The sequence below is a fragment of the Babylonia areolata genome, chromosome 1, assembly GCF_041734735.1.
Source record: "Babylonia areolata isolate BAREFJ2019XMU chromosome 1, ASM4173473v1, whole genome shotgun sequence".
NCBI lineage: Eukaryota > Metazoa > Mollusca > Gastropoda > Neogastropoda > Buccinidae > Babylonia > Babylonia areolata.
This window is the reverse complement of record NC_134876.1, coordinates 36,546,670-36,572,784: the sequence shown is the minus strand read 5'-3', so window position 1 is coordinate 36,572,784 and position 26,115 is coordinate 36,546,670. Positions and strand designations below refer to the sequence as shown.

General features: G+C 44.1%; 2 protein-coding genes across 5 annotated transcripts in view; one reads left to right on the top strand and one right to left on the bottom strand.

Annotated features, from left to right (window-relative positions):
• LOC143282438 (hemagglutinin/amebocyte aggregation factor-like) overlaps positions 1 to 21,530 on the bottom strand; it is a 58,404-nt gene extending 36,874 nt beyond the window's left edge. The window contains exons 1-2 of one of the 4 annotated variants that reach the window (XM_076588100.1): positions 21,431 to 21,530; positions 18,325 to 18,550 (exon numbers count right to left, since the gene is read on the bottom strand). In XM_076588100.1, coding sequence (XP_076444215.1) covers positions 18,325 to 18,550; positions 21,431 to 21,433 — 229 coding nt within the window. In that variant the 5' untranslated portion in view covers positions 21,434 to 21,530. Of the gene's footprint in view, positions 1 to 18,324; positions 18,551 to 19,837; positions 19,880 to 20,320; positions 20,619 to 21,430 lie in introns of those variants that run through there. The other 3 variants (XM_076588090.1, XM_076588083.1, XM_076588093.1) reach the window with 3 other exon arrangements.
• Positions 1 to 26,115, top strand: part of LOC143282428 (calpain-9-like) — a 233,811-nt gene that overhangs the window by 141,082 nt on the left and 66,614 nt on the right. The window lies entirely within an intron of this gene.

Genomic DNA, 26,115 nt, shown 5'->3' with positions numbered 1-26,115 from the left:
CGATAAACCTTGGTCCTGTGTGCAGCATGCACAAATATACATGCATGCACTCAAGGCCTGACTAAGCGCGTTGGGTTATGCTACTGTTCACGCATCTGCCTAGCAGAAGTGGTTTAGCATATATGGATTTGTCCAGACGCAGTGACACTTTTTTGTTAAAGATGATGACCTCCCTCCTCCGCCTGTATTCTCACGATAGGCGCTCCATAATGATGTATTCTCTATCCACACTGTATATTCATTATTTACACACGGCTGTGCAACTCATAGTAATTCAACACCATAGTTACGTTTCCGGTGACACTACTCTGTAAGGGCTGATTACGAACAGTGATGAGTAACATTTAAGAGGTAATGGAACGTGTCAGCTGTTGTGATCAAAGCAACTTAGAACGCAACGTCTCAAAAACAATAGAACTGATTCTAGATTTCAGGAAGACAAAGTCTGACCCCTTACCACTTATTGAAGGCAAGCAAGTAGAGTTCGTCAGTGAATTTAAATTTCTCGGACTGATCGTTTCATATCATTTGAAATGGGAGAAGAAAACACGAAAATTGTTAACAAAGCACAACAGCGCCTGTAATTAAGCACAACAGCGCCTGTAATTAAGCACAACAGCGCCTATAATTAAGCACAACAGCGCCTGTAATTTCTTCGGTTTAGACTCAAAAAAGAAATCATGATTAACAGAGCTGTCAATGAAAGTGTGTTGACCTTTGCTATTACTGTTTTGCACAGAAACATTTCTGATGCAGAAAACACAGCTCTGAACAGAAGTGTACAAACCGCCACCAAGATTACTGGGTCTCACCTACTATCTCTGGGCGACATCTACCACCAGCAGATACTCAGAAAAGCAACATCAGTTACCCAGGATGTATCACATCTAACTTTTATTAATTTTGAGATGCTTCCCTCGGTTCGCCGATGTAGAATTATTAAGACCAATACAAATCTTTCTCCAGTGGCTTTTTCCCCAAAAGCAGTCAGTGCCCTGTCTCTGAAACCAACCCAAAATGTGTAACTGAAAATTGTGCGATCAGCAGTCTACATATGTGGTCTTCACCCCCGTCCATATGTAATATGTAATTTGTGGCGTACGTTCAAGTGATATGCTGTGTGTGTGTGTGTGTGTGTGTGTGTGTGTGTGTGTGTGTGTGCGTGTGTGTGAGGAAGAAAGAGCATCCACAAGAATTCATATGTATTTTTGGCACGTGTAAAAAATTCCATTGTCTATGTGTTTGTATATGATTTTCAGTGTATGTTTGCACCTTCTATGTGCTACCCCCCTCTTCCAACATTCCATGTCGCACTTGGTAATAATACGTGACATTCTATTCTGTTCTAAAGGACACAAGATAAGTAAGATGGGCGAGAACCTTTAAAATGGCGAATTGTAGGGAGTTTTCTCAGTTGGAAGTTTCAATTTTACATAAGTTACTACATGGTCTTGCATGGACAGAGCACTAAGGTTTCTGGCAAAATAATGAAAGTTGGCATCAGCATTGCAGACAGTCAAGGTACGGTCTGAAATTACTTAGAACCTTTAAATATGGCTTCTGTCTTGACTTCATTAAACTTGAGCTGGGTCAACTCCTTAACAGCAACAAAACACATCTCTATGTTTTTGCGAAGGATAACAAAAGAACTTGAGAGAAGAAGCTTTTGTGAGTTGGGTGTCATCTGTGAACTTGTGGAAATCACATCAATGTTGGCTTATGATGTCGTACAGTGGCGGAGTATACAGACAATATAATATTGGGTCAAGAATCAGACCTTGGGGAACGTCATATTTAACAGGAAGTCGCCTGCCTTCAGAATGAAAACTGAAGAAGAATATCCATATAGTGCGACTGAAAGGTAAGATATAAACCAGTCGAGGCCAGAAATTCCAAAAGTATTATGAAGACGGCTGAGAAGAATATCGTGATCTATTGTGTCGAAAGTTGTCGACAGATCGAGCAAACACGAAACTGAGACATCTTTGGTGTATGCTCAGGACAATGTGTTGAACATGTATAAGAGGGCTGTCTCTGTGTTGTAATTCTCTCTGTATGCAGACGGAAACACCTCAAGGAGGTCATTAGATGAGAAATGACTGAGGGGCTGATGTAAAACGACTCTCACAGTTACTTTTGACATAAAGGGTAAATCCGAAATAGGTAGGCGATGTAGTTTTTTTTCTTAGGTTCTCTTTGTCAAGACCAGGTTTCTTGAGGTGTGACCATAGCATGTTTATAATATTCAGGGGAAAAACTGTATACAGAGTGGTATTTACAATCTTTGTGATAAATGGAAGAAGACCATTTGAGCGCAGTTTAAACAGATCAGCGGCAGAGAATCCAGATCACAACATTTAAATGTGTACTGATAAAGCAAATCACGGACTGTGTTCTCAGAAACACGTTCAAATGTACTACAAGGGGGCGTCGTTGCATGTATGAGAGTGAACATCAGGAGCAGAATCGGTGAAGAATGGGAATTCTTGTCAAACGGTTTATCAGTTACTTGAAAAAAAGAATGAGTAAATTCGAATTTAGCCAAGTGAGCACAATGATGCTCACTTTTGGCATTGTCTTGAGGTGATTTACGAAAAGAGCATTGTTCGGTGAATATTTGGCGACGCATAAAAAGGTGGGTGGATCGCCACCTTCTCTTTGACTGCTTCGGCGTCCATTTGGAAACTTTGTTATCATCTGTGACCCAAATGGCCGAAGGACGGTCAGTGGCGTATCTGGTAGGCACAGGAGCATGGTGTCGAGCGTATCTTGTAAATCGTGATTGATATTATGCAGAAGACTGGAATCGGGACATCTATTGTTAATAATAATAATAATGGATACTAATATAGCTAATAATAATAACGGATACTAATATAGCACACATCCATGTGTTTACATAACTCATTTCATCAATGTTACATACACACACCAAATGCAAGTAAGAAACTAAACACACACACAAACACACACACACACACACACACACACACACAATGCATGCATACATTTCAACATACATATGTACATAGCAGCTACCCTCATCACATGCGCACACATAGGCACACGACAAACACACACACACACACCAATACACATTCACATAACTGCATGTAGTTTTGTACACATACATATGTATACACACATTGTCAAGCACAGCTCACGCAAAGGAAGTGGACCTGCCACAACAGAACTTACTGCTGAGGGAAGAGGTGAGTTTTAATACCAGATTTAAAAAATGCAAGGGAATCAGAATGACGGAGGTTATCAGGGAGCTTGTTCCACTTCTTTGGCGATTTAAAAGAAAACGATCTGCGTCGATAGGTCTTACTTCTGATGTGAGCCTGAGAAGTCGAGTATCAGAGGAAGAACGGAGGTGGCGAGGCGAAGTATAGATATGGAGGAGTTCAGAAAGATACTTGGGGCCAGATCCGTTGATTGCAGAGTGGGTAGCTTATAGTCTATTCGATCAGAAACGGGCAACCAGTGGAGAGAAAAAGGAGAGGAGAAACATGGTCAAATTTAGAAGCTCTGCAAATGAGTCCTGCAGTGTTATTCTGAATTCGTTGAAGTCTGTCTAACAGATATTTGGGAAGGCTGGCCAAAAGAGAATGGCATTTGTCCAATCTTGAGAGAACCTGAGCGCATACAAGTGTCTTGGTTGCATCGGTTGAGAGTTAGTGGCGGATAGAACTGATTCTACACAGTTCCAGAAAGGCAACTTTACAGACATTCGAAATGTGCTGTTGGAAGGAAAGAGACTGGTCTAGGATTACACCAAGACCGCGAACAGACGGAGAAAGTGAAACAGGTGTGCTATTGATCAGAACAGTCAGGAAAGGAAGGATGTTGACGAAACTTCATTGGACAGGCTATCATAAATTCAGTCTTATCGTTTCGTTGCAGCTTATTGAGAGTTATCCAGTCCTCCCGTGTTTGAGTCACCACTGCATCAAATTCAGCCATGGAAGTCGACTGATAAAGTTGAGTGTCATCAGCAAAGCTCTCATGCGACGTCGCATGATGACTGATTACATCTGACACAGGAGCCGCATACAGCACGAAAAAAACAGGACCTAGGACGGACCCATGTCGGATACCATATCTTAAAGCTAATACACTAGAATATCTACCATTTACACACACTTTCTGTGCACGATCTGACAGGTAAGACGTGATCCATGCTGGTGCAGTGTCACGAATACCAAAGGAAGTTTTAAGTCTGTTTAAGAGAATAGAGTGGTCGATAGTGTCAAAAGCTGCTGACAAGTCTAAAAGAGCGAGAACAGATATCTTATCATCATCAAACCCAGAAAGCAAATCATTCACTATTCTGAGAAGAACCGTTTTGCAGCTATGATCACGTATATGAACTGACTGGTGAGAATTAAGTAAACGATTTGTTCCAAATGAGTTAAGAGCCGAGACAGTACAATCTTTTCCAGCAGTTTTGATAAAAATGACAGATTTGGAACAGATCGATAATTTTTCAATTATGATCCAAAGATGGTTTCTTGATGAGTGGACGTACAACAGCAGATCTGAAGCTTTCAGGGAAACAACCAGACAGTGAGGAATGATTGATGACATGAGTAATATGTGGCAGTAGAACATCAGTACATTCAACCAACAAAGAGGACGGGACAGTGTCAAGCTCACAGGATTTCTGACAAGCTTTCAGACACACTTTCTTCACAAAGTCTTCGGTAACCGGCTGGAAACAATGTGAGACAGGATAACTGTACACGCGTTCTTTAACGGGTGAAGAAGGAGACCAGAGTCAAGCTTCTCACGAATGCATATTTTTAGTTAGTTCCTGTACCGAAAATATTGTAGGGAGAGGAGTGTTTTAATTTAAGTAGTAGATTGTTCGTAGCGTTGAATAAGTGTTTGGCTGTGGTGAATGCAAGGATTTTAGAAGAGAAGAACTGTGACTTTGCCCTGTCAACACTGTTTGTTACACTATTCTTGGCTGTTCATGAAGAAGCTGCTTTTCCGACATCTTCACAGAAAGAGCCACTGTCAATCTTCTTCGAAATTCGATACTTGATGTAATGTTTTTGACATGAAGGCTTTGAATTAAAGATCTCGTAGGTATGAAAGGTCTGTCTTCAAGTACGAGTAAATCAAGAGTGTGACCCTGTTTTGTGAGTGGGTTCGTCAATTACTTGGATAAGATCATGGTCATAGAAGAGATTGCGAAACTGGTGTGATCCACTGTAGGAGAAGATTCAAAATGTACAATAAAGTCACCAACAAGGATGAGATTGCTAGGTTTGGATCTGTAAGAAAAAAGAAGATTACGAAATTCGGAAAAAGTGTGATCTGACAGTTTGTTCATCTACTTGGTGGTGGTCGATACAAACAAAATTTAATAAAACAGATGGAAACATTCATAACCGCCAAATCAGTTTCTGCAGTTTCAAAAGACAGGTTTAACTTTTAAAGGAGAAACAATGTTCCAAGTGTTTAGCAAATGTGATGCATATTCCACCACCTCAGCGTCTGATCCGAGGAAAAGACGCAGTTCTGTTGTGAAATGGGGTATAAGCAGATGTCATTTACAATGGGACCGCTATCTCCAAAGGGCGGTCACTCATACCAAAGGAAGCAGACGGCACTCGCTGATTAACAACTCACGCTGTGCTCAGGCATCATGACGGATACAACAGTGGTCAAATCAGTCAGCAAACACCCATTAGACTAACCAGTATGACATCACCCCATTGGTTTAACTGCCACTACAGTAGCAGACGACGTCCTGCACGGCCCCACCAAAGCGCGACTGTCAACACCAATCTCGACAGTACTGTCGCTGTTACCAGCCTAGGCTTCATAAATTCTCAAAGTGCGTTAACCACAGTAGCAATTAGGGTCAACGACACGTTGCTGAAATTCTATCAAAAGTAAGTCCATTAAATTAGCCCACAAACGAAAGAGACAACTTCAGTGACTGAAAAGAGGAAGAAAAAAGATGGCTCTTAAACTGAATATCAACAAAGCGTCTCCACAAGAAACCATGGACATGGTTCATGTGATGGGGGCTGAGGAGGCTCAAGAGCTGGTGCGACTTCACGAAATATATGAAAAGTTGACTCCTGGGGTGTGGAGGCCAAGCTGTAAGTCGAGGGGGAAGACTCACTTTTTTTAATTTTTTTATCTCAAATATATTTTGGAAAGCCAGCACAGAAGCAGGCAGAGCCGACCGAAAAAGCCACACGTGAGCAATATCCAGCCTCATTAGCATCAGACCATCACCAGCAAGGGAACTTGCCTGTCAGTCCTTGCTCGGGAGCCAGCAGAAGAGACTGCCATCCAAGAAGGTAGTAGGAGCCAGCCACTGATTTGGAGAATGGGTCTAGACCGGATTGCCGCCCGTTCGTCAGCCGTAGATCCCATCCCCGGTTGGAATGGGCGCAAAGCGATGAAGGGGACCAGGAAGGGTGCATCACTGGCCGTGGTCTCTGCTTGAGTTTGGCTGGAAGGTACACACCCAGGGAGAGTGCACTCTACGCCAAACACACAGGCAAGTTAGGCGAATCCCACAGGTCCAAAACAAAATGGAGACATATCGCCAGCCATCATTCCCAATGTTATGAAAATAGAGGCTATGGGAGCTTTGTCCCACATGGCCAAAGCAGAAGGGAGGGGCATAACACCAGCCGTGATTCACAATTTTGGAAAAGTAGTGGCTGTGGGAGGGGTATGCCGCATATTTTTGCTGGACATAGAAGAGGCCCCAGTAAGCTGGATAAAATTCAGGGTGATCTGAGATTCCTGAAGAAGGCTTTGGAAAAACTGACCGGCCAACTGGAAGTCCCGAAGGCTAGGGGGAAGCAGGGAGAGACGAGCCATACAAAGTTGTCTCGTGACACCCGGTTGCGGTGGGTTTTTTCTGCCAAAAGAGAGGACACCAGAAGCTGGAATGTCGCCAGTACAGGAAGTGGCAGTCAAACCAATTGCATGACCTAAGAGACCCCCCACGCCCCATCCCTATTGCAGCACCCACTTCAGTGTCCGTTCAGACCGATTCCCCTATCCAAGACATTCCATCAGTGTACAAATACCAAGGGCACAGGAACAGTGGGGAGAGCAGTTCAGAAACAGGTTATAAACAGGAGCAGTCCAGAGACTACTTTCAAGGATTTGGGATCTTATACGGATTCGATCATGGTGGCAGCCATGAGGGATCAGATCGTGAAAGGTCAATATGATGATGCCATGACAGCCACCTATGGCGGGAGGCCAATACCAATGGCCAGGTGAACTGCAGTAGGGTGATTCGGCAGGCAAACTCATGGTAAGCTTGAATGCTCAGGCTCTGGGGGTGCTCAAAGGGGTCAGAAACTCTCTCAGATCCCGAGGATGAGCAGGGCTCAAGACCTGAGGGGAATTCAAGGGAGTTAAGCCCTGAGGTGAGTGGAAACCAAAAGGGGTCTGATTACGGGCACCCAGACCCAGTGGTGGGTAAGACTCATACGTTCATAATCGGCTTTAACCAGGCTCGGAAAATAAAAGGGAGCTGATCCGAGCTGATCCGCCCTAAAACTGACAAAGAAAGCTAAGTGTGCCTTTGCCTGGTGTGTCAAACGTACTCAGATTTGCGTATACGCTGGTTGATAGGTTGGTGGGCATGGAAGGGTGAAGCTGAGCTGCTGGTCCACTTGGCAATGCACGATGTCAGCTGGCGTGGGTGTCACGCACGTGTCTCATGCACACATGGCCGTGACAGGAACACACTAGGCAATCGGAAAGACTGTCGGACTTTGTCAGATGTCGAAGAAAAATGCCTGTCAATCTAAAGTTCTGCAGAAACAGGTGTAACAACGCCTGAATGAAGTAAGCGGTATAACTGGTCAAAACAGAGCTACTATAATGCTATAGTGCAATGTTCTAATTAATTCCATCCCTAACTCCTGGGTTCAGTGGATACACACAGGAAAACGTCAGACAGACGAACAGACAAGTCACGTAAACCAATTTAACAGGAAACCAAAACAAGTCAAGAAACTGTTAGCTGCTAATAAGGAACCAGACACCCCATCAGCTGTTTATTTTTGGCACAGAAAATTTAATTTTGAAATAGATCAGCTTGGGTAAGAGCAAAGGAAGTCACAAAGGAAACCAGATTGAGAGTTTTATACAGGAAAATTCTTCATAATATCTACCCAATAAATATAATTCTAAATAAAATGAAAATTAAATGTAGCCGTGTACTGAACTGAGTGGTTATGCAAGGGGACGGCACAAAAGACTTAATGATTGACTGAATTAAAGGATAGACAAGAATTCCCGCGCTCAGGCCAGGAACATATAGAGGTCAGTCACAAATGGGTTTTTCTATTGTTTTATTTACAATAGTTATGTAGAAAAGAACTAAAAGAAGAAATAATGAAGAAGAGAAGAAAAGAAGAAGACATAAGAAGAGAAGACATAAAGGAGAAGACATAAAAAGAAGACAGTGCCTGGAATGAAACAGCACAACATGTCGGCACAAGTGAATAGTAAAGCACATGTATACATATTACATGGATTGACTATCACTCGGGTTTGGGATAAGCAACAACATAATGCATATGTGTGAAGACCAAATGCTGACATCAAATGACATTTCTAATACATTTAAATAGTGCAGTTAAAGTGACTGAAGTTATGCTGATTTAGTGAAAGTACACTGACAGTATAGATTAGGTAAAGCTTATACTGTGTCAAAGTGACTCAAATGAATCAGTTTATCATGTACACTATACTGGAGTAAGCCGTATAGGAGAGGGCATGATAACTAAATTACAATTAACAGACTGATACATATCAGGTGGTTTTAACCAGTAGCTGATATCACTACAACAGAATACTACACACATCTTAGAGTACTGAGCACACTGTGGCAGTACAACTGATATCAGCGTGTAAAATAATACATGAATAATAAACAAGATAATAGAATCAGTGGCTTTGATATTATACTGGCAAACTGATAGACCAGATAGTAAGTGAAGAACCATCATGGCTTAACCATTAAGTAGTGAATGAATTTACACAAGCTATCTGTTGCATCAAAGCCAAATATCAACTAAGCTAAGCTTATACTCAACATTTAAATCTCCTCCTCCAGAGCGGATAAGGAACATAACCTTCATCAGTGACAGCAAATGAGAAAGAACGCGTCATATACACTTACTAGAACATTCTCGAACAAACTATCAGTGTCCAGAGACGTCACTGACTGTGACGTTAAGAAGAATCAAATGGAACACTGCTCCAAGCATTTGACAACAGGGCAATTATTTCGATCAATCATAGCCGAGCTGTCACTAACATGTCAAAGCAATAACTGAACATACTCATATGAACACAAGTACTGTGTCAAACAATACAATTTACAAATCAACATTCTGCACACTAGTACTTACTTGGGGGTTAGGGGGTGCACGGGAGGGGTAGTACCTCTAGTGGGGGGGGGGGGGGGGGGGGGGCTTGTCACGCTCTTCCGGGAGTGGTTCATCCTCTGTTGGTCCCCACCGGCACCCAGCTCTCACTTATGGGTCCTAGAAGCTGCTAGCATGTGGCAGCGCCCAATCCCCGGGCAACGGCTTTGACAGGTTGGCTAAACTAGGTGAGGGTAGCCAACGGGTCTCAAACCCTTGGTGAGTTAGGGCTTGTCTACCCCAAGCAAGTGAAGACTGGATCCGGTGGACTCTGCGGAAGAAACCTTCATGGTTCAACGGAGAGGAAGGCGGTTGCAACAGAGCACTGTGGAGTGCTGAGGGCAGGATGAGGCACATAGGACATCCTGGTCATCCACTGCATCCGTTGCCATCTCCAGTCGTCTTGACCTCGTCTTGCCACTGGATACAGATGGTCTCGGACAAGAGAGTGAGGTCGATGGTGTGCAACTCCTCCTCAATATAAACAAAGTCACTGCGCAAGTCATCAGTCATCCTTCATCCCATACCATCATTTGCCCCAAGCCCTGTGGCGACAGGCGAGGGACGAAGCGACAGGTGTGGGTACACTGGCAGTCGTAGCCGCGGACCTGCACACAGGCGGCTCAGGCCATAGGGTCGTTTTTCACCGACTGGAGCAGTGGTGGAGATCGGCAGCCCCTGAGCGACTGAACAGCCCTCTTCAGGACAGCACTGCTCACCTCCATGGCATGAGGAAGGGGCTAGAAAAGGTGCCCTAAACATTGCCTGCTCCACACCACCCTAGTCAGCATACCGCGGCTGATGGGGACCCTACTCAAGCGGTCGACACACAAAGGAAAGAAAGGAGAAAACAAGCAGCACCCCATTGACCATTGCCACATGGAACGTGCATACGCTTCTGGACAGAGGCGACTCAGACAGACCACAGAGACGCACAGCACTCATTGCGAGTGAACTAGCCAGGTACAACATCGACATCGCTGCCTTAAGTGAGACCAGACTGGCAGAAGAAGGCGAACTCTGTGAGCGAGGCACAGGCTACACCTTCTTTTGGAGTGGTCATGGACCTGAAGAGAAACGTCATGCTTGAGTTGGCTTTGCAGTGAAGACAACCCTCGTTGGCAAGCTGGCTGGCCCCCCAAGAGGAGTGAACGATCGCCTGATGACGATGAAACTCCCTTTATGCAACGGGAAGAAGTTTACCACCATTGTCAGCGCCCATGCGCCCACCATGACCAACCTGGATGAGATCAAGGACAAGTTCTATGAGGACCTGAACGCTGTCATCACCACTGTTCCCAACACAGACACGCTCATCATTCTTGGTGACTTTAACGCGAGAGTTGGCTGTGACAGCACCTCCTGGGAAAGCGTGATTGGGAAGCATGGGGTTGGCAACTGTAACAGCAATGGTCAACTGCTTCTCCAGACATGTGCCGAGCACGACCTTCTTATCACAAACACCGTCTTCTGCCTCCCTACCCGTAACAGGACGTCATGGATGCATCCTCGCTCTGGGCATTGGCATCTCATCAACTTTGTCATCATCAGGAAGAGGGACAGGCAGGACGTACGAGTCATGAGGGCCATGTGTGGCGCCGAGTGCTGGACAGACCACCGCCTTATCGTCTCCAAACTCAACCTCCACATCCAGCCCAAGAGACGGCCTCAGGGCATGAAAGCACACAAACGCCTGAATGTCAACAAGCTGGAACTAGGCAACATCAAGCAGAGCTTTGCTGACACCCTGGAGGAACGTCTTGAGTCCACCGTGCTGGACAACCAGAATGTAGAGGCAGCATGGGGCGCACTGCATGAGACGGTGTACAACACTGCCATGGAGTGCCTGGGGTCTTCTGCCAGGAAGCACAAAGACTGGTTTGATGAGAACTGCAATGAGATCAAGCTGCTGCTGGAAGACAAACGCCAAGCCTACACAGCCCACATTGAAGATCCCAAGTCACAGTCAAAGAAAGACATACTGAAGAGCGCACACAGCACCATCCAGCTGAAGCTGTGGCAGATGCAGGATTCCTGGTTGAGCAACAAAGCCGATGAGATCCAGGGCTTTGCAGGAACGACATGAAGAACTTCTATAACGGCCTGAAAGAAGTATACGGTCCCACCACCTCCGGATCTGTTCCACTCCTCAGTGCTGATGGTTCTAACCTAATCACTGACAAGGACGGGATCCTTGAGAGATGGGCTGAACACTTTGACAGCGTACTGAACCACCCTTGCACCATCAATGATGAAGCCATTGACCGACTCCCCCAGGTGCCAGTCAGTGAGTTGTTGGATGCCATTCCAACTTTGGAGCAGACCCAGAAAGCTATCCATCTGCTATCCAATGGCAAAGCCCCTGGCTCAGACTCCATTCCAGCTGAGGTCTACAAAGAAGGTGGTATGGCGCTGACTGAGAAGCTTCATCAGCTGCTCCAGCTCATCTGGCAGCATGAGGCAGTTCCACAGGACTTCAAAGACGCTTCCATCATACACCTGTACAAGCGCAAAGGAAATCGTCAGGCCTGTGACAACCATCGTGGAATATCCCTGCTGTCCGTCACAGGAAGACTCTGGCCAGAGTGCTACTCAACCGTCTCATAGCGCACCTTGAGCAAGGTCTCCTACCAGAGAGCCAGTGTGGCTTCCAGAAAGAACGCGGGACTGTCGACATGGTGTTTGCTGCCTGGCAGCTCCAGGAGAAGTATCAGGAACAGAACGCCAACCTTTACTCCACCTATGTCGATCTGACCAAGGCCTTCGATACTGTTAGCAGAGATGGCCTTTGGAGAATCATGGCGAAATACGGATGTCCCAGAAAGTTCATCACCATCATACAGCAACTACACGATAGGATGCTGGCCCAAGTCCAAGACAACAGAGAGACTTCAGAACCATTCCCTGTCTCCAACGGAGTCAAGCAAGGGTGTGTTCTTGCCCCCACCCTGTTCAGTCTCATGTTTTCAGCCATGCTGACAGATGCCTTCAGAAATGCTGACGTAGGCATTTGCATCAGGTACCGCACAGATGGCTCACTCTTCAACCTCAGGAGGCTTCAAGCAAAAACCAAGGTGAGGACAGACACCGTCAACGACTTCCTGTTTGCTGATGACTGCGCTCTCAATGCTGCCTCCAAAGCTGACATGCAACACAGCGTCAACAAGTTCTCTGCTGCCTGTGACAACTTTGGCCTCACAATCAGCACAAAGAAGACTGAGGTGATGCACCAACCAATTCCAGGAAAGCCTTACGTTGAACCAAACATCTTCATCAACAGGCAACGACTGAATGCGGTGGACAAGTTCACATACCTGGGCAGTACACTCTCTTGCACAGTTGTCATCACCCTGGAGATGAAGCTCAAAGTATACAAGGCCATAGTTCTCACCACACTGCTGTATGGATATGAATCATAGACGGTCTACAAACTCCACGCCAAAAAGCTGAACCACTTCCACACCACCAGCCTCTGAAAACTTCTTGGCATGAAGTGGCAAGAGAAGATCCCTGACACAGAGGTGCTCTCTCGTGGAAACTTGCCCAGCATCTACACCATCTTGATGCAGGCCATGTAGTTCACATGCCAGACCACCGGCTCCCCAAGAAACTGCTGTACGGCAAACTCCAACATGGCAAGCACTCCCATGGAGGCCAAAAGAAGCGCTTCAAAGACACTCTGAAAGCTTCTCTGAAGGCCTTCAACATCAGCCACGACACATGGGAGCTGAATGCAATGGACAGACCAAAGTGGCGTTCAGCTGTCCACAAAGGCGCCACAACAGAATCACTGCAGCAGAGCAATGCAGACAGGCCAGGAAAAGCAGTGCCAGCAAGTTCCTGACAGCTGCCACCATCCCCTGTCCACAGTGCGTCAGAACCTTCCGGGCGCGGATTGGCCTGACCAGTCATCTGCGCACCCACAGAGCCCAACCCACCCACCCCCAGGATGACTAGATGGTCCTCATCGATCCCAATGGATGAACCATAGACACAGACTTACATCAATACATAGCGAGATGTCAGCTGTTGTGTGGGAGCACACACGACACACACTCCCACACTGCTTGTGACACAGCAAGAGAGATAGCGCGGCTCTGGTCAGATGACTGACCAGGTATGAAGTGACCACTCATCACTCACTGTGCCAATTTATGCAAGTTAAGTGGACTGCAAGGACAATCACGTGTGCTGCAAAGCAGATCAGCTTAAATCAGGCCAAATCCAACAACAACTGTGTTTCTTACAAGGTGTTCAGTGATAGATTTCTAAATGATTCCTGAACTGATTTACATTGGTTAAGTCGCAAAGAAAGAGCTCAACACCTACCTTATAATGAGTATAAAATGAAGCGTTGATTATTTAAGATGAATTTATGATCTTAATTTAAGTCACCTGAACAGGGTCAGTTTTAACAAGCTCGTCACTGAAAATTACAAACTGTGTTAAATCAGTTTAACGTGGGCAAACATAAATGGAATAGATTTAAAGATGGAATCGCGACGATTCTGCCAGTATATAATACTTGTAGTTTACTGATCCGACAAAAGAGATATTAATTAAATACTGTGGAGCAAAAACACAGATTCCAGCTCAGCCAATAGTGTGCCGCAACACTGGTCGAGGAGTAGGCTGTCTGGCGAGAAGGACAAAATGACGTAAGCGGCTTTGCGTTCAAACCGGGAATGGCGTCACACAATCTGCCCAGGTGTTGGAAGTTGGTTAGTTGGGAAAACTGACGTCGTCTGCTTATACAGCTTGTGCATAAAAACGTTTTTGAAGGAAGCAGACCACTTGGTTACATAAAGAAACCAACAAGTGCACTTATTGTTGTGACAAAGTAGTTTACATCAAACACTTTTTCTGTGAATGCCCAGTTGTATGTAACCTTTGGAGTTTTATTGAAGAGCAATTCATTACTCAGTTCATATCAAGTTGAAACTATCAAATATAGATATATTATTTGGAGTAAAAAATGATCCGCACACTAAGGGAAATTATCACTATATCAATCTACTTATCTTAACTGGCAAAATGTCTATAAGCATTTAAAAAAACAACAGATTCAGCTTTACCCTCACAATATATTTTTGAGAAGGAAATGAAATTAAGAAATATATCGGGCTGAAGTAATACTGATGTTGGTGAAATGTAATACAAATCAAAAATACAAAGAACGTAAGTAACGCTTTACAGCAACGCACGTGTACATGTGTTTAACAAATGTGTGAAACTTTACCCCCCAACCTAGAACGCGCGCGCGCACACACACACACACACACACACACACACACAATCACACATACATACACACTGACTCACACGCACACACTGTGTGAAGGGTTAATTAATATCACATACGTTTCGTTATCATTTATGTATGTCAGATATTGCAATACGTGAACATTGGTATCGATTTCACAGTCTGGAAGTCTGAATGTGATGTTGCTTGGTGGTAACGAGAATAGCTCGAAATCCTGTTTTTGACTCACTTGTGTAAACAAAGTGAGTCTATGTTTTAATCCGGTGTTCGGTTGTATCTGTGTGTGTGTGTGTGTCTGTGTCTGTATGTCCGTGGTAAACTTTAACATTGCCATTTTCTCTGCCATTTTCTCTGCAAATACTTTGTTAGTTGACACCAAATTTGGCATAAAAATAGGAAAAATTCAGTTCTTTCCAGTCATCTTACTTAAAACAATATTGCACCTCTGGGATGGGCACCAAAAAAAAAAAAAAAAAAAAAAAAAAAAAAAGCCAAATTATATGCAGACTGAATTTACTATTATATTCATATTTTTTTGATTCTCTAAATTTGGCACTTTGATCTGATATTCTGACACAACAACAAGAGCAGACATTTTTATCATTTTTTTGTTCAAACAGGAACTTCTTTTGCTAAGCATGGAAGTTATATTTCTGGTGCATGTCTTTGCTGCAGATAGTAAAAGGAAATTAATCTGTAATTAATGCTAGGGGCTTAATTTGCTTTAAACTGATCTTTCTCATCTTAAACATTACATTTTGAAATTATACTCAATACATAAAAAGCTTGTGTGTTTTACTCTCAGTGTACAGGGCTTTCACTATGTTCATTCGCCCAAGTGGTCTTTTTCGGAAAATACTAAAATCAATAGGACGAGTGGACTTTATAGATCTATTGGCTGAGCCCTGAAGGTCATGGGCAAAAATCAATTGCGTACACATATTTATACATATTCAAAGCACGTGCTCATATTCTTCGCGAACACGAACAACGCCATTTTGTTTCAAGTTGTTGACCCGCCTGTTCAATCCTGTATTCAATCGACAATACACGATAACATGTGCTGGAAAGTTGGAGAAGGAGACCGTTAAATATTTATTCAGAGAAAGATGTGTGAATGCCTCATCACTTACTGGATTATGCCCCAAACTGACATAAAAAACATCCACAGAATCAGTCGGAATTCACAGTTAAAAATAGTAAACCATGCGAGTTAATACCCTTGAATTGATGAAACGTAAAAATTTCCAGTCTTGACTTTTCTCAAAATGAAGTCCTTTTCACTTCATACGACGTTTAGAAGTACTTGTACTTGGCTCTACATGTTATTAGTTTAACAAAATACTCAATTTTCATATCAACTTTAAAACTATAAAACTAGAATGAACATAATAGAGAAATTGAATCGACCGGGTGTAACTAAACTTGTACATCTATATAGATCCAGAGAAAATGGCTAAATGTTGCAGTGTGATTTCGGCGATAGCCACGTTTCCTTTACCGCGGACTTAAAAAGATTTTTTTTAATTACCCTTAAAGATATTCTGAATGCCCAAGATACACCAGAATAATATGATTTAAACAGCGTTCTCCCTGCGAATACCGCAATCGATTTATCGCCCTTTTAAAAAAGCGTGTTTAAATGTTATGTTTTTGAACGCCAGTTAAGGTGCCACGATAGTGTAATGGGTAAGATAGTTTCTTCTCACCCGAACACGCAGGGTTCGAATCTGCCATTAGGACTTTTTCTTTTCTTTTTCTTTTAACCCGAAGCTTTATAATAACAAATACAGAACACATTTTAACGATTAGATCTTCTTTTTAAAAAATTTATTATTATTTTCATATGGACAGCAACAAACTGAGGGGAAGCTGTAGAAAGTGCATCCCGCAGAAGGGCCGTCACATTCGGTGGCAGATTCTCTCAAGTCTGCAACATTTCTGCGTTGTTTCACTTAATCATCTGATTTGATTTTTTTCTCTCATTGAATTCAGAACATATTTCTCGTAATGATAATGTCTCCTAACAATAATTAAGTACTACTGGCACTACTGAAAATAAGGATTCATGAAAAAAAAAGTTATAAAAGGGAAAGAACAAAAAAGAAAGAGAGCTAGGTCTCAGAAGTTGACTGAATCCATGTTAGTAAATGTAAAAAAAAAATTTAAAAAAAAAAAGTCACACACACGCACGCACGCACACACACACACACACACACACACACACACACGCACGCACGCACGCACACACACACACACACAAACACATACACACTCTGTACGCAAACACCTTTCACATATTCACCTTTGTATCTTTTATTTGTATCATTATTGCTAAATGGGGGGATGGGGGGCGTTACCTGCCTCCTGTCCGGGCGTCAACTTTTCTTTTTTCTTTTTTTTTCTTCTTTTTTTCCCCAATAATTAATGTTGATCTTTTTGACGTATATGTGTTATAATGTCTAAGATGATTTCTTTGATTATCCCACACATAGAATCCACATACTCACATCAGAGCAACCTAAACCTCAGAAAACTCTTAACTCATGTATAATCTTAAAATATTCACTGAAATTGTCCATGAAAACCGATTATTCAGATAATGAACTTTGTGTATTTGGAAACATACTACTTTGAATGCATTTAGAAGCAATGTATTAATCGAAAACCGACATGTTATATTAAAAAAAAAATCAACAACAACAACAAGAACCAGAAGGGAAAAAAAAGTTTTTTGGGGGGGAGGGGGGGGGGTTGACAATGAAGAAGGCGTGTGAAAACACCCCCCAAAAAAGGGGAAAAAAAGCCTGACACATTCTGGTGCTCCATGACCTGCATGCTACTGGGGCCACAAAAAAAAAGAAAAGAAAAAAAAGGTGGAACAACACCCACCAAAATGACGGCCACGACATGACGAAGACGATCACAGGAGCTAGGGCAATGGATCAGACAGATATCCAGTGAAAAACAGGAAAATGTAACACAGCGGCCACCGCGAGCTTGTGAGGCGATGGTGTAAAAACTGTTTCAAAGAGACCCTTTCTTCACTACATTCAGATATGATTTTGAATCTGTCGTATTTAACTATTCTTAAACATTAGGTCAAACTGACACCCGCTTTATCATCACGACAATACATAAAACGTGCTTCAGTTTGAAATGAGCTGCACAGATGGACACCCAAAAGACTCAGACCTTAATGATGGAACAAAAAAACCAACAAGTATTATCATGCAATATTTTCGACCCATTGAGAATCAAATGTCTGTCCTCTATCAAGTATGCTCAACAACTGCGCTGAGATTGTGTGTGTGTGTGTGTTTGTGCGCTTGTGTATATGCGCTTGTATGTGTGAGTGTATGTGTATGTCTGTGTGAGTTTACAATAATTATGCCCTATTATTCTATCACAGAACATATCCAACAGACACGAATTCGTCCCTCCGCACTATGATTCTGTCTCCCACCTATTTTCCTCTTACAACAGAGAAATTGAGACACACCAGGTTACGATATGGAAGCATGTCACGCGTATGCCTTTACTGTCTGCATGATGTTTTGTTTCATGGTTTCTCGTTAAGCGATTCTTTTGCAGTATTGGTCAACAAATGACACTGACAGGCATTTGACTTACTGGTCGTTTGACAGTTGGTGACAGCGCCTTCAGCAGGAACAGGACTGCAGCCGAAGTTCCAGACTCTGTCTTCGTGGTGGTTACTGTGTTCGCTGTTGATGTGACTCAGAAATTGACCGTCAGGGCAGTTGAAATTAGTGGGGTCGTCGTAGTTATTGATCCAGCTCGCAGCGACGGTACTAAGTGCCACGTGAAGTACAGATACCGCGATCACGTTAGCGCACACCTGATGAATACACACTGGTTTTACACATGGGGCTGGGAGGATAAATAAATAAATGATTTTAAAAGTAATTAAGATAAGATAAACATTTATATTGTCTCGACGGAATGAAAAAAAACTATGGCTCATTTTACTTATTCAATTCTTAAAATTAATTTTGAATTTCATGGGAGCCCGTTGATCAAAACATGTTCCGCTCATTAGCCTGTTGAACAGAACTTCCTTTACTCACTCCGCAGACAGACAGAGAGAGAGAGGGAGAGAGAGAGAGAGATAATGCGAGGAAGTTGTTTAATATGGGGAAGTTGAATAAACAAACTTGAACTTGCTTTTTTGCAATCAAGCATCAAGAGAAAAAAGAAAAAAGTAAAGATAATTACAAAGAGACGCCTAAATTTGAATCACATACTGGACACACGCATACACTTATTATAGATAGTTGGCAATATTCAGTCTCTGGAGACTATGGAGTTGTGCTCCGGGTGATATTTCTGGCGCAGCGTCGGTTGTGGCTTGACAAGTCAATTCGAGAATGGCAATCTCATTTATACATATATGCATGTCTACATACACAGAGAGACAGTGTGCCTGTGTGCGTGCTTTCGTTTACTAATCAGGCATATGGCCCAGTGTATACGAGTCAGCAGATTTACAGCACACACTGCTGTCTCGGTCTTCTTTGAGCAGCAGGTGAAATACAGTGGTACAGATCAATGGTCTTGATTGTTGTAGCATTCCATGGAACAGGAGGAATAATCGCCAAACTGGCTTTTCTGCGGAATCGTTATCAGCTTCCCCATTTCTAAAGAGGTTTGATTTTCATGGCTTATGCGATAAACTTTTGAGCCTGATTATAAATGTTCTCCTGTCGAGGGTCGCGGTTGACAAAGCACTGAACCCATATTCCACATGGGGTGGATTCGCGGTCTTCATGGTAACCTCATTACCCAGGGGAAAAACGAGCCAAGATGGTTAAACATTGTCAGAATCATACTACAAAATATTGGTTCAGGACGTGTTTGAGATCATCAGTCCACATTTGATATTCACAATTGTAGACAGTTTATCATAAATAAACTCTAATACGATTGTGTTTTATTATGAAAGCGAATCAAATCGGAAATGAATCAATATTACAATGTTATTATAAAATCAGTGATGAATACAAAACAGAACCTTATTATTAGAATGACGTCTTAAATGTAACAAAGAAAATTTTGTCATGATCTAAAGATAAGAAAGGATACATAGTTTATCATTCAAAAAGAAAAAAAACAACAGTATGCTTACAATGTGAAAATGCAAGACGAATATCATTTCTGAAATAATTGTGAACTAGTCAACGAAGAAATTAGAGATTTCGTAAAGAAAATTCAGCAACAACAAAAACTTCTAAGAGTAGTGAACCAGGTCAGCTCCTATCGGAAGACATTCTTATGGACATTTAAAAAAAAATTGTTAGCATCTGTTGTCAGATACACCGTCGCCCGGAGGCATAATTATTTAGATTTTTTGTTGTGTTTTGATTATTGACGTACGTCTCTCTCTCTCTCTCTCTCTCTCTCTCTCTATATATATATATATATATATATATCTGTGGAATTTATTCATTAAGGCCAAAGCCTTGTGTGTGTATGTGTGTGATATATATATATATATATATATATATATATATATATATAAAGAGAGAGAGAGAGAGAGAGAGAGAGAATAAACCTTGTCCAGGTTTAATTGACAATCAAAATTGAGTCTGAATTGGTTTTCACCCCGTACCTGGCAGCTTCTAGGGCAAACGTGGCAAGTCTTCGTCTGGTTTTGGTTTCCTTTTTTTGCGCTTGCTGTTAACATGTCAGCCGCTTGTCAAATACGACCTGAGGTATGTTGCTTTTGTTTCACTATCTTTCCAACTTGATGTTACCTACTTTCTGCTTGTGGAAGACATGCAAGCTCCAGTTGTTGTTTAACTCCAAGAATGCGTTCTGTTTCTTGTAACGAGTACACATCCCAGCTCATCTGTTGGAACTTTTGATTCCTTCCTATTCTGACCGTCTTTTTGTCCTTATTTTTTCCATATCACGGTAGATCATATGATGAATAGACTGTATAAACCGAGTATGCTTAGTATGCTTACACGTATATAACATGAAAACACATCCACACACATTCACTGTCAGTGGAACGTAGGTGGGCAGTCAGAACTCGACTAAAATGATAGCACGGTAAAATCTACATACCCAGCAGACTGCTGTAAGCACTTGGTGACAAAAAAACAAAACAAAACAAAACCAAAAAAAAAACCACAAAAAAAGACCTCGAAAACGAGATCACATGGGGTGGTTTATCTTTGTTATTTTACTTCGCTTAATCATGAAACAGACGATTATTTGTACTAATCTCCCCCTCCCCCTTTTTTTCAATCATTGACTGCGTAAAAAAGGTAGAAAATGATGTTTCATGCTGTAAATCATTAACCAGACCAAACAGCCCAAACTGAGAAAATGGTCTGGATCTTCAGCCTTTCAGACATATTTCCCTTCTTTTGATGTTGCCATCAGTGACGTCACTTTGCCCGTTAATTTCACGGTTTTGCGAGTGAAATTTATAAATCAGGTCAATAATACATACTGTGAAATGCAACACAAAAAGCAAATAAAAGACGACTGTCATCCACAACACCACGACAACAGCATTGCCAACTATGTGTTCCAATATGTTGCCTTATGTCCAGTAATTATGGTTTGGCTTCATGCTCATCAATTTCCTTTTTGTAAATTCCTGTCCAGTTAAACTGTTCGTAAGAAGCTTTCAAGTTCTTAAATGCCGTGTAATGGCGAGTCAGAAACTGTGCGATAATTAAGTCGAGTCAAACTTTCTTGTACTTACCATTGTCGTCTGTCCTACTGACGTATGGTAAAAAACGGCTGTACAACATGTATATCGGTGAACGGTCTGCGCGCGTGCACCCCAAAACCTTTATCTCGACGATATCCACAGGCGCCATCAATTGTTCTGTCTCTGTGACAAGTGGGTGCTCAAATAAATCGAGTTGAGTCTGAGAATGAAACTGATAATTATAGTGTAACTTTCTGTTTTAAACCTGTCCCAGTTTTGCAAGTATGAATAAAATCACATTTGGTGTCATATACTGTACCATGTTAAACTGATGCAAACGATGCCTATCCGTTTGCTCTGCTTGGCAAAATTCACGCGGCGAACAGTGAAAAGACGCCCGTACTGCCCGTTCCACTCTTAGCAAATGAAACGCCTCCAAAAAGCTACAAGCGCTGAATCATTCCTTTGGCCAAGGCTGTCGACGCCATTTTGTCAGGTTTACGCTCTGTCTCGTCTTAGGATTTTTTTTTTATTTTTTAAAATTTTTTGTGCTATTAATCGTACTCATTTGGCCTTTTTTTTCTGTATGCAGCTTATTATCATTGTCTTTGTACCTTCTCTGTATTCGATTCGACTCTGCCCTCTGGAATCGAACTTTTTCTCTGACTCTCAGCCGCTCTTGTCTCTTCTTTCTCTTTTGGGCCTCGGATAATTCGCTGGGTGCTTTGAGCAGTTACCATGCCTCGTTAGTCATCGGACTTCGATCGCGGATGCGACGCTCATACCATTAAAATGGTCGTGAGGGGACCAGGGGGAAAGGTGTACGAGCGTCATCTCTCGTGTCAGGCGGTCCCAGGCAGCCGCCCCGCAGGTCTTTTGGTTCTACCCTTCCTGGAGGTCAGGGCACTAGTGACCCTTGGGGGTGGGGTCACAGGATCGCTGGCGCCCACGGGTGGTTTTCCCCATTCTACCTGTATTGGGGTGTACCTGTGGTACACAATGGGTTGCCATGAGGACCAGGGGGCAATCCCACGTCTTCTCTCACTCTCTCTCTCCCCCCCCCCCCTCCCCCCGGATCCAACCCAGCTCATCTCACAGGGTGGCACACGCGACCTTCAGGAGTGGGATCAACTACTTGTCGGTCAGGCCGACCTCCTCAGCCAGTACTGCCACTCGGCAAATCGCGTCTCTGTCACCCACAAGCGACCTCCACGGTCACTACGGCCTCCTTGTCAGGACTTATGGCTGCCGAGTTGCCCCACCTGGCCCAGGGGAGCCTGCAGTCCCCCCCCCCCCCCACCCCCCGACCCCACCCCCACCCCCACCCGCACCTCCCAGCTCTCGGTCCTACAGGGAGCACTTATCGCCTCCATCCCAAGGTGACAGATTGAGTCCACGTCTCCCAAAGGACCAGCCTGAACCAAACTCTGACCTAGCCGAGCTTGAACTGACCCTCCCCATCGGGTCACTCAGTGTGAGTTGGCCTCTCAAGCCACACTGTCACCATTGGCCCTCCTCAGGCAATGCGAAGCCACCTCCAGAACTACTAAGCGTCTGAAAGTGCCTGAAATGGTGCAGGAGTGAGATGGCACGCAGTGTCAGTGGTGCCGTTTCCATCCCTCCTCCTGGTGAGGAGTCTTTAGTTGCGCAAAGTGATGAGTCAAAATATAGGGAAGAAGTACTGGAACTTGTCAGCTGGTGTGATCAAAACAACTTAGAACTCAATGTATCAAAAACCAAAGAATTGATTTTAGATTTCAGGAAGACCAGATCTGACCCCTTACCACTTATCATTAAAGACAAGCAAGTAGAGATCATTAGCAACTTTCAATTTCTCGGACTGATCATTTCCAACGATTTGAAATGGGAGAAATGGGAGAAAAATATGGAGAAAAAAAAGCACAACAGCGCCTGTACTTTCTTCGGCGCCTCAAAAAGTTCGGAATTTAAAAAAAGAAATCATGGTTGATTTCTACCAAGCAGTCATTGAAAGTGTGCTAACCTTCGCTATTACTGTTTGGTACGGAAACATTTCCAAGGCAGAAGTTGCAGCCCTTAACAGAATCGTAAAAACTGCCACCAAGATTACCGGGGCTGCTCTACCTTCTCTAGAAGACATATATTATATGCGGCTACTCAAAAAAGCAAAATCAATCAGCCAGGACGAATCACATACAGCTTTTGGGATTTCCCCTCTGGTCGACGGTACAGAAGTTTAAGAACGAAAACCAATCACTTCGGCAATAGCTTTTTCCCCAAAGCAGTCAATGCCCTGTCTCTGGAACAAATCCAGTATGATAAATAGAATTGTGTAATCAACAACCATCTACCAAAAGATCTAGTCATCAGCCCCACCCACTTGTAATATGTGGCTTCTGTTCAAACGTGTGTGTGTCTGTGTGTGTGTGTGTGATTGAGAGAGAGAGAGAGAGAGAGAGAGAGTGTGTGTGTGTGTGTGTGTGTGTGTGTGTGCGTGCAGTGCGTGCATGTGTGAGTATGCACAAGTTTTTATATTGATATGCATTTGTATGTATCCTAATTTCTACTGTATCTTGTGTTTGTGTATAATTTTCGATTTATGTTCCTACCTTGTTATGTACTATCTCCCCCCCCCCCCCCCACAACCCCCACCCAATATTCCTTGTGACCCCAGTACACTTGGTTATTACATATTCTATTCTATTCTAATCTATTCTATTCTATCCCGGCGCAGCAGCACTCCCTCTTTGGCCAGTATGCGCCCCATTTTGTCAGCTACAGGGCAGAGACGAACAGGGAGGTGGCTTGATATTTTGACCACACCTCCCAGGGGTGTCAGGGCCTGCCACCAGGGCCCCTTCAAATGCCACTCCACATAAGTCGAGGCGGCGTTCTCAGAATAAACGACAGAGGAATAAGGCACTTCATGTCCGACCAAGACAACCGGCTGTGCAGGAAGTGTGTCCCGGCACGCACGACAGTGACGCGCACTGGAACTCAACAGCTGGATTGTGTCGGTGCAAAAGCCGGGGTACATGATGCCTTGGGTGGAGAACCGCTCCCCTCTAAGACCCACTCCTCTTCCTTACATGCCCATCTCTGTGGAGCAGGAGAGCGTCTTAGAGAAAGAGATATCGCAACTCTCGGACTGGGCCCACGGTTTTTTTCGGCCGCATGTTTGCGATTCCAGAGGTCTCAAGAGGGTGGAAACCAGTTTTGGACTTGTCCTCGCTCAACAAATTCCTCCCCAAAGTCAAATTCAAGATGGACGCACAGGCAGATTCGAGAGACCATTTAACAGGGCGAATGGGCTACCTCTGTCGACCTGAAAAATGCTTAATTTCATATCTTCATTCACCCAACGTCCCGACGGTACTTAAGGTTTGTGTGGAGGGGCAAAGTGTTCCAGTTCTTTGCCCCATTTGGTCTGTCCCTTGCCCCTTTCCTGTTTACCAAGGTGGCGGGGAATTGATGTCCATCATCAGGTCGGAATCCATTCGTGTGTGTACCTGAACTGGCTTCTTCTTCTTCTTCCTCGTTCGCCTCTCATTAGATGAGCAGCCCGGTGTCCTCGATGAAGGCTGCCGTCCGTCGCAGCTCCTCCAGGGTGCCGTACAGTTTGGCTTCCACTGCTGTTGGCCAGTACTTCCTCCTGGATGCTGCATGTGTCCTACAGTCTTGAACCTGGACTGGCTCATTCTGGCAAAATCACAGGCCCTGTGTCAGAGGCATACAGCCAGACTTCAGGACCTGTGCTTCCAACTGGGCTTTCTCACGAACCCAGGAGAAATGCGATCTATCCCCAAGTTAGTCCTTCAACTCCGTAGGGATGAGATTCGACATGCGGTCCATGATAGTCTCTCCAACGCCAGATCGCTGGGACCAGCTGGCAGACGTCATCCGCCACTTGCGCTGTTTGTGTCGGGCAACAGCGTAGATACTTTCATCTCTCTTCGGCATGATGGAGTCCATGGCACCCCTCATCCCCCTGGGCAGGGTTCACAAGTGCCCCATTCAGAGGGCGCTGAGGCTACATTGGTCCCAGAGAACCCAACCCTGAGATACCCAGATATGTCTGGGTGAGTGGTTCCTCAGAATGGCTGGCCTCCCCCTCTTCGGACACAGGGGGTGCCCATAGCCCCACCAACACTTCCAGTGGCACTCTTCACAAACACCTCCTCCCTGGGCTGGGGAGCCCACATGGACTCACTCCATGGAGGAGCGCCTATGTCACATCAGTGTTCTGGAATTGGAGGCAGTTTGCAGGGCTCTCCTGCACTTTGCGGAGGAGGCCACAGGCAAGACCATCTGCTCACCTCAGGACACACGACAGTTGTATGTTATGTGAACAAAGGGGGTGTGGGGGTGCATTCAGCGGACCTCTATCTGTGGGCCGAGGCTCTCCTCCATTAGTGCCACAGTAAGGGCATTGCACTCTCAGAAGGACACATAGCAGGCAAAGCCAACATCTTGGCAGATGCACTCAGCAGGTCCAAAAGTGTCATCCACACAGAGGGGACCCTGGACAAAGACATCCTTCAGGGGGTGTGGGAGAGGTGGTTTCGGCCGATGGTGGACCTCTTTGCCACAAAGTTCAACAAGGGACTCGCGACTTGTGTCTCACTGGTCGCCGACCCGGAAGCGTGGGCAGTGGATGCTCTGTCTCTAGACTGGAGCAACCTGATTGCCTGCGCATTTCCTCCTTTTCCAATTCTGTCCAAGGTGATCCCGAAAGCCAGATTGGAACGCCCCCCGCT